Source organism: Epargyreus clarus, unplaced genomic scaffold (genome assembly GCF_041222505.1).
Source record: "Epargyreus clarus isolate Ecla_fem2 unplaced genomic scaffold, WU_Ecla_fem_2.2 ptg000026l, whole genome shotgun sequence".
Lineage (NCBI taxonomy): Eukaryota > Metazoa > Arthropoda > Insecta > Lepidoptera > Hesperiidae > Epargyreus > Epargyreus clarus.
The window spans coordinates 8,580,898-8,590,489 of NW_027332233.1; the positions used below are offsets into that span (position 1 = coordinate 8,580,898).

A 9,592-nucleotide genomic window follows, 5' to 3' on the forward strand; every position below is an offset into this window, starting at 1 on the left:
AATTACGGGACAAAAGGAACTACTTAATAATATGCGCCTCTTAATAGTATTCAATCTTAAGCAACTCTTACTTTCCTAAGTACAAGATTTGAAAATTATTGTTTTGAAAAAAATTCAAATTTTGTCTTTGGAAGAGAAAAATTGATTGAGATTGATTATTACTATCGGACGCTATTGATTGTGGTATAAAATTTGAATATAATGTCATAAATAGTCATTATTGTTTTCGTTGAGTATTTCCATAAGATATTTCGGATTTAAGTACACCAACGTGAGGTTAGGCAAAGAATGCATTTTAAACCCATTTTTAAATATAAAATTCCAGTCTCCAAAATTAAAATATAAATAGGAAGTAGGAGCAGAGAACGTGCTTAAAGTTAATATTAGACAACCCCAATGGTTCTTATTTTAGCTCATCATTGATGCAGATATGTTCCTATTGTGATATGGGGGAATTAAGAATTAAAATAGAAAAGGGTTCGAAAACACTATATCTAAATAATAACAGATAAATAAATAGATACAAAAAATATCATAAATATGCAAATTTATTTATTTAATAAACCGTATGTTTCCTTATGCACACACGTGAGAAATTGTACTTCTTTGGAGTAATTTATAAAATATATTTTATAAGAAAGCAAACGACCAATAACAGATAGTAAATGCTACAAATAAATTATGTTACATCAGTGCACCCAACTTCTCCCTACGCTAAAGAGTATGAAAGGAATTTAGCAGTTGTAGGCAGAGCGCAGTGCGCTGAGTTGATAGAATTGACGTATACAGAACCTCAACTATTTACTAAATCAAAATAATTTCGGAAATACATTCTTTGAAAATATTTTTGGCGGTTTTTTACCTTACCCACACGCTACACTAACACCGCCCTAATTAAACAAATCCCTACTGACTCTTTTGGATACATAGAGATTGTAGTCCTTACCTCGATACTCTACTCTATGGAGCGTAGAGTTCACTCTGATCTGATAATACTCTCTGATTTGTTTTTCCATACACGTCAAAAAATATATAACTACAAAAATGTATGCACTAAAATATATGAATAGGTAAATTATGAAGTGGCAATAACCACCAGATACCAGATGTAAAATTAATTAACTCTTAATTTTATATTTACTCATAGATCGTAAATTACTATGTGCATTTATTCTAATAAGCATAAATTGTTTCTGACATAAAAATAATTACCTGCAGACATAGATTTACTAGTAAGAACATCGTTTTTATAACGATATCCTGTGTCGTGCGAGACTCTACTTTTTACATAGTCACAGAACTATGAACTACACTTGGCAGTTTGAAATGAGTACGTAATGTTAGGTTTCTCTAAGTAATAATTATACACACATCTTAATGATGTTGAAGGGTTTTATAGCGTTCTAGACGACGGGCGAGTTTCTTGAGTTAGCATATGTTATGGAGTGTGAGTACGAGTACATATAACTATTTATCGAATGAGTTTTGATAGAGTTACATATTATACGAAGATTTATCAATCCTCGTATTATATGTTAAATAACTCTATAGGATACTATTTAAAGACTTATTTAACCATCCTCATTTTCTACTAATTCAAAATTTAGATCGTTGACTAACGTTGTGAATTTTTGACATAAATTCACATTCACACATATTTTACATATGTTTTAAGTACGACTCAAATCCTATTTGGTGTAGATGCAGATGTTCAATAGCAACTGCAACTTTTGAAGGAGGTAGAACTCTTTGTGGCTCGTCTCCGGAGGCACTACCGCCATCTATTTCTGGTTTAAAGGTGCGTTGCTACTTAGTTCTCATGGTAACGCATATGTGGTCGACCTCATATCCTAATCTTATATGTTGGTTAATCTTGGTTGATTGCTTATGTCCAGTGGCTTATAATAACCACTTGCCATCAGGTGGCATGGAAACGAGTATCGTTTGCATGTTGTGTACTTTTAAACTGATCTGCTTTATTTTGTTGATTTCAAACGACTATAACGTAAAACAAAAATGCGTTACATGTTTTATTGCTCAGGTTGTCGAGTACAAAAGCAATTTCATACAGCACTTGTATTAGACCAACTGATTTCTTATCTTGCGACCTTCACTTTAACGGCAGTAGCGCTCGACCGAACAAAAACTGAGTATAATAAAAATGTGCAAAAATACGCAGATATTCACGGTGATTCACCTAAACCTTTGACGCCTATAACGCTATATCAAAAAGCATGGACTGCGTTACCAAATTCCGGCACGCAGTACGGTGTATTACACGAAGGTTAAAGCATATATTTCCCCCTATTTGTGTTTTAGTATTAATCCTTATCCTTACTAATCCTTACTTCCTTATCCTTACTAATATTATAAATCCGAAAGTAACTCTGTCTGTCTGTCTGTCTGTCTGGTTGTCTCTTCTTCACGCCTAAACCACTGAACCGATTTTAATGAATTTTGTACAAAGATAGTCTAAAACCTGAGAAAGGACATAGGATAGTTTTTATCCCGGAAATCCCACGGGAACTAGGGATGGCGATCTAAGATCGATTAATCGGAGAATTGATCTTTTGGACCAAAAAAGTTGTCCATGAGCAAAGTTGTTGTCCATGAGCCCATGAAGGTTTCAGAGTTGGTACAACCAATTTTCGCTTGACGGCGCCACTGTCATTCCAATAAAGGTACGAATTTTCAATTTTAAGTATGTTATTGTCATATTATTTTATTTTAAACGCGGGCGAAGCCGCGGGCAAAAGCTAGTGTGATTATAATTTTTCTATCGTCGTAACCCGCTTACTATCCCAATACAAGGCCTGGGTCCACTCGCTATGTCCCTGTAGTTCCGGGACTAGAATAGGGCTACGGTATCTCCTGCCTGTCGTAAGAGGCGACTAAAAGGGGGCTTCCGGGGTTGCGGGCGGCAAGAGTGGGAGCTCGAACCGCCCGGCCAGCGGCCCCGGGAAGGACGACGGTATGTGTGGTCGCATACCGTCGTATACACCAGATGGTGTGGCGAGCGTCAAGCTCACCTGGGCGGAGCCCGACGGGGCAACGCGCTTAGAGGACTCCGGCCGACTCCGGAGCCCTCAACGCAGCGCAGAGGACGGCCACCGGGGGGGTTTTAGTGCGGTAAAAATCCCACATAACTCGGCGTCGCTCCCACGTTGTCGGGTACCTTTTGAAGGTTTCCCCCTCGACAAAAAAAAAAAAAAAAAAAAAAAAAAAAAAAAAAAAAAAAAAAAAAAAAAAAAAGGGTCCACTCGCTAAATACCTATTCGCCGTCCCATTAGAATAACTACCTCCCTCGGTATTCCAGAAGCGCTATAGAATGGAAGTCTGTAAACAGATGCAAAAGGAGCTTTCCTGTCTCGGCTCCTCTGTAGTTGCAAATATTCAGAGACGACGGTGACTACTTTTCCTCTATTTCTCGTAAAACGTCTGCGTTATTGCTAGGCTTCCTTAAAATATTAATTGATATATTGCGAAAGAAAATAAATAAGAACATTTGTATTATCTCAGATAAAACGATTGTAGTCATACAAGATTACGTAAGTAACTATTTAAAGTTAAATAAATATTTGCGACTCGTTAATACATTATCTGAGATTTTGTTATTTTTAAGAGCAATGTTTTGTCTGCGTGCTTCAGTATAAATTACAACTTAATACGGCGAATCTCATTCCAGCCAAAGTTAATTGCATAAGGGTTCCATTTTATGTAGGGGCGTGTATGATACATAATATCTTTGATTTTGTATAAGATATATATATGTATAAAATTATGTACTACATAATTATGGTGCCATGTTCTTGTCTAAAAAATAAAGTACACACAACCAGTGAACCACGAGGGCCTCTACCTCAGTTTGCAGGGGTAGTAACGCATATGTGGACCTACTTAAGCTCCTCTTCAAAGTCCTAATTACAGATATCCACGGTCGATATTTACCATCAGTTAGACTGCATGCTCATTTGCCACGTCATTGCAGAGGAAGTAAAATCTTAGGTAGATACAGATATAGTACAGTTTGAGGAACCAAACTGTGCTAGCTAAATACCATGACTGTAAAAATACAATATGCATTACACAACAGTACATTTAGATCACATACTATACAGAAATCTGTACTAATACTATAAAGAGGAAAACTTTGTTTGTTTGTTTGATTGTAATGAATAGGCTCAAAAACTACTGGACTGAGTTTAAAAATTCTTTCACCATTCGAAAGCTACATTATCCACGAGTAACATAAGCTATATTTTATATGAAATATATTTGATAAATAGATTTTTAGGCGGTACAAAGTTTGCCGGGTCAGCTAGTTATATATAACTCTAGTGCCTATATAACTTTTTATTACATTTAATAGACTTGATCTTGCCTACAACAGGTCAACTACTCATACAATTGGTACAGTGTCGTTTGATCATAGATGAGGAACTGAAGTGCGCTGGTGGCATAAGTGGCGCGGAATCAATCCTACCTTCAACTTGGCCTTGGCCCTGCATCCACGTAGACGTTTGACACGATAATTTCATTTCCTACCTATTCTTCCATTGCTCGACCTTAACCATCAACTCGGGAGTCTACAATATTTAATATATTGTATTTGTACATGTAGGTCGATAAGATAATTGTTTTGTTTTTCAACTTCAAGTACGATTCGTGTTTTATGTATCATTAGTGAAATTAAAACTGATTATTATACACAAAAAAAAAATTGGAACAGCTTTTTTAAATTTAATAGTATTTAAATAACCGCTTTAACAACAAAATGAAAGTTATATTATGATAATATAAAAAATACCTGTCATTTGCTTTTTATTATTAATTAATCAATTAACCCATTTTTGGCAACCAATGATCGAAATATGACAATTTCTGTTAGGCATAAATAATGAAAATTTGGTCATGAATAAATTCAAATATAGATATGATTACGGATACGGGCAGATATAAAAAAACTTTTATGGAACATTATTTCCAAGAAACGTCGATATTCAAATAAGCAGTTTAGTTATCTATATTTATTTTGTACACTCATTGTACCCTTATCGTTTTCATCAAGTACAAAATACAAGTGGCCGTGACCCGCGTTCGGTCACGCCGGCGGGTGGTGGGGAAGGACGGAGTAGGGGGCACGCCCGCGAGTTGAATAGGACTTCACGAATTTAGGTTGTTACCCATGAAGTGTTATTATTGCTTACATATGAAACCCATGTCAGCAATTACTTCGAACAACCCGGTTGTTTATGTTATGAAACGATTTAAGTATTATAAGTGTTGCGAGTGACGCGATGTGACCTCCGGCAAGGTCGGTCGCCACTTCCCTGTGTGCTCAATCGTTTATTACATAGATACGCTTGTTTAGATTATAAAAATATACATTGCGATTTACTCGCGATACGCGAATGATAACAACATTGAATGTCACATCTCCGGGGTAAGTCACTTCCGTATCCTATGTTCTGTTACATTTATATACAATGTATGTGTGTTCCCCACAATAATATTAAAACAGAAAAGTTGGGTCGAAAACGTTTTTGCTTTACAAAGCTTTGGTTTGTCTTCCTTTATGACAAAGAAAGCTAAAAACGTAGCCACAAAAAAGCAAGAACTTTCGCAAAGGAAAATTGTTCTGAAATCCTTACAAATTTATAACTGTTTCCTAAGAAACATTTGACCTTGTTACTGAAGGATTCAATAAAAAGTACATCTAATGCTCTTAAATAGACCTATTGTGTGTATTTTTTCTCGTAGTTAGATGTTTACAAAGATATTCAACTGTAAGGTAGCAATACATCGGACTTAGGGAGTACAAGTGTCATCCACGAATTGTTATTAATTGGTAGTGAGTCGATGTGAAACAAGCCAGCTGACAATCAATCCGAGCGGGATAAAAGTTTTGTTTGAAAATCTTAATAATATCCACTGTATAGTCATACACTTATCTTTTTGGTTGTGTTTTACTTTGATAACGTATCAGACAAAGGTGAATCGCGGCACATGGCATTTAAAAATATGCACAAGTATTATTGTTTATATTATGCACGTGAAGATTGCACTTTGTTATCTAACGACAGGCAATCGTCATGTAATCTACGTCATCTGCGATCAGGTGATTAGTGATGCCCTTGCTGTTTTGCTGTAAGAATGTCAAATTGACTTATTTTTGCACAATCAAACACAAAGAGCGATAAATAATAAGATATATATCGCGTGCCAGTATCAGCAGGAAGTAATTTGCTCTTGTAGAAGGTTATGGTGATAACTCTATATACGCAGTTGACACTCGAACGCCGACACGTGGATGAATTAGTCCTTTTGTGGTCGCTGATGTGTGTATTGCAACGTCGACAATGACCTTCGGTAGTTTATAAGGTGTACGGTATGAGCACTGGCAGATCCAGACGAGCAGGAGGGGTTAGAAGGGTTTGGTTAAGCTACCAAAATCATGTACGATATTTCCGAAATAAGAGGACTACAGCCACCAAGAATTTATTAAAATCCTTTACTTTCTAGAAGTAGCAGAATTTCGAAATTAGTATTTTTTTTCCAACTTTTCATTTGTTTCTAGTTCCTACTGGTCTTTTTATTCCTAGTGTAACACTAGTTCTAAAAGTCTATAATCATTATCCTTCACCAATCACCTGATGTCATCACCAATTTGATGATGACATCAGTGATGCCATGATCCATCATCACCAGATCGGTGACCAATGGTGCATTTCATCATGGTGAAACATCGCATATATTTGAAAGATATTTGAACCTAAAGCTTCTATAACATGCAAGATATCTTCTAAACGTTTAAGTTCTAACTACGAGTACAATAACACACAAGTCCAGCCACATTCGCACGCATACCACGCCCTCGGATACACACGCATGCGTGGTCTTGTGCATGCACTTTTATTTTTATTAACTGTCTTGTTTATAAATTTGTACTGAAACAGGAATTTAATAAATTGAAGAATATGCTGATTCTAGACACATTTCGTAATATCTTCATAAATGTATTATGTACATCGTAGACTACGTAGTTCAATTGTAGTAGAATTCCGACCTGGGGCGTCCTGGGGTGAATAAAAATTTCCATGAGCAGCAGTGGTAACTTACCATTAGGTGTACTGTATGGTCGTAATCGTAATACTTCTATGTAACAAAAAATAATGTGAATCACGAACCCTACCTAATAAAAACCCATATAAAGCCAAAAATCAAAGTGTTTTAGGCATTCGGATTACACAAATGTGACTCATGTGGCAAATAAGTATTCGTGTAAGAATCGTCTCTACATTGTGACTATTCACTCCCGAGATTTAACTTTGTTAAACGGTACCTTTTCTTTAAGTTATCTTGTCTGTAATATAGTAAAGCCTCGTCCTCGAAAATTGCAAATTACGTATTTGCATCGTTCCAGTTAACCTACTCGTGTAATGTTTTGTTTTGTTTTTATAAAGTTGTTTATAAACAGAGATTACGTAAAACGGATTGATGTTCGTGGGACTCGCAATCGGGGTGCAAGGGTCGCCCGCACCTGCGCCCGCGCCGCTGACATTGCGAGATAAGATACTACTATTATTTTGTCACTGCGGCCCAATGTCACAGTGACCTTAATGACACCGAATGACGCGGCGTCACCACGTTCGTCGCTCTGACCTTGCGATACTTATCTAATCAGCTATTCGCGAAAATGTTGTTAACATCATTATTTTTCATAAGCAGACACGTTTTCCAAAAGCAATGTCACAAGGATTTTCTGATAGCGCTAGGACAAGTACTCCGCTAATCTACAGTTTGTAAGCTTCATTTGAAATTACCCTGTACAGTAGCATAATGTATACAGATTATAAAAAATATGTGCCGATTTTTTTCCTTCTCATGTAGATTGATACGAGTAAATACACTTTGAATGCTAAAATATTTTTGATCATATTTAAATGCAGGTCAAAATACTACGCAAAAATGCATCAAAAATACAAATGAAGCAAAACAAATAAACCCTTAAGTATGTAGGTACTGAGTCGATGCTAGGTTGATGATGTAATCCGTTACCATCCCACTGCTGGAAACGGGTCGCCTCTCAGAGTAATAGGGGTTTAGACCATAGTTTACCGCCCTGGCCAAGTGATAGATGGTAGACAAATTATATACGTACATTTAGATGAAAATATGTAAGTACCCACACTTAGGGTATCAAATATCTTTCATCCTGACTACGGGGTAGACATACCAAAACTCAAAATACAAGTTAAATACGATGATTATAAATATTTTCTTAAATCATATCTTTCTAACACAGTGAACTTGAAAATCTGAAGTACATAAAAAGCCCAAGTCATCCATATTTGATAGGAACTTATCGACTTTATCTACGCGCACTTTACGCAGTTTTGTTTACATTACTGCGTGTAATAATACCGATCAATGCACACGATGTTATAATACATACACAATACATATATACGGCCTTCGTGTGCTGTCGTCATCACCCGGAAATTCCCATGTAACTGTAAACGCTCTGTTACAATTTTCCGAAGCAGGAAGTATAAATCTATGACGGCCAAGGCTAAGTAAAATTGTGGTTACTTTTAACGCTACGTTCGAGTGACTGCACCCTGACCTTATTGCATAAGATTAAGATTCAAAGATATAACAGATTTACAAAATTATGTGTAAAATGTCATCTAAAATATATACCATAAAAACAATACTAAATACTACGAGATTTTTAATACTAAATAAAAACGAAACAATTTTAAAATTATGCTAAGAACTTAAAAAAATAATAAAACTTTTCATGGTTCTATAATAAATGTAAATTTCAAGTTGGCTTATAATATTAAATAAATTCACTGACCTAGATCAGGAATGGAGCTAGAAGGCTCCTCGAAGGAAGGTGGCTTCAGCAGACGCGGTGGTGGCGGCGGAGGAGGCGGCGGCCGCATGCACTGGATGACCGAATGCGTCGGCGGAGGCGCCGGCGACGGCAGCAAGCACGGCGCACGGAACTCCTTGCCCGGCGGCGCCGGAAGCTCCAGCCTTCGACCACCACCCATCATCTCCATCTCGTACCCGTGGTCGATGGGCTCACGCTTCGGCGACAATTTCGGGTAGCACTGCATGACTCCCGTAATACTGAATAGTCTATTCGCAAAAGTAGTGTCCTGGGCTTTCCGCGAAAAACTCTTAAAAACGAACCTTAGCACATCGCAATATCATGTAGCTACACGTGAAAAAAAATCCATCCAAAATCTACATGTACGTCGGCGTATGTTTACTCCGGCTCAGAAGACGCGCGTGTCGTACGGTGCGGCGGCGCGCCGCTCCCTAGCGAGACTCGTTCGCTCGCCGCGGCCAACTTTCTCTCACTGGCGTGGCGGCGGTCGCGGCCGGACGAAAGTGAATCTGCAGCGTGCCCCGCGCGCCTGCCCCCGCCCTCAGGTGTCCTGCACCGCCCGCCCAACGGCGACGACCACGCCGCCTGCAACGAGTGCTCGGCTCTACTTTAACCTTACATACGACCTTCTGAGTGCAATGATCTTTATGTACCTATGCATTATACAGTCACTTTAATATAAGGAATGGG

At 37.6% G+C, this 9,592-nt stretch overlaps 1 protein-coding gene across 1 annotated transcript in view; it reads right to left on the minus strand.

Annotated features, from left to right (window-relative positions):
- Window positions 1-9,285, minus strand: part of Eip75B (Ecdysone-induced protein 75B) — a 126,227-nt gene extending 116,942 nt beyond the window's left edge. The window contains exon 1 of the mRNA XM_073087308.1: window positions 8,864-9,285. Coding sequence (XP_072943409.1) covers window positions 8,864-9,128 — 265 coding nt within the window. The 5' untranslated portion in view covers window positions 9,129-9,285. The remainder of the gene's footprint in view (window positions 1-8,863) is intronic.
- Between the last annotated feature and the right edge of the window lie 307 nt (window positions 9,286-9,592).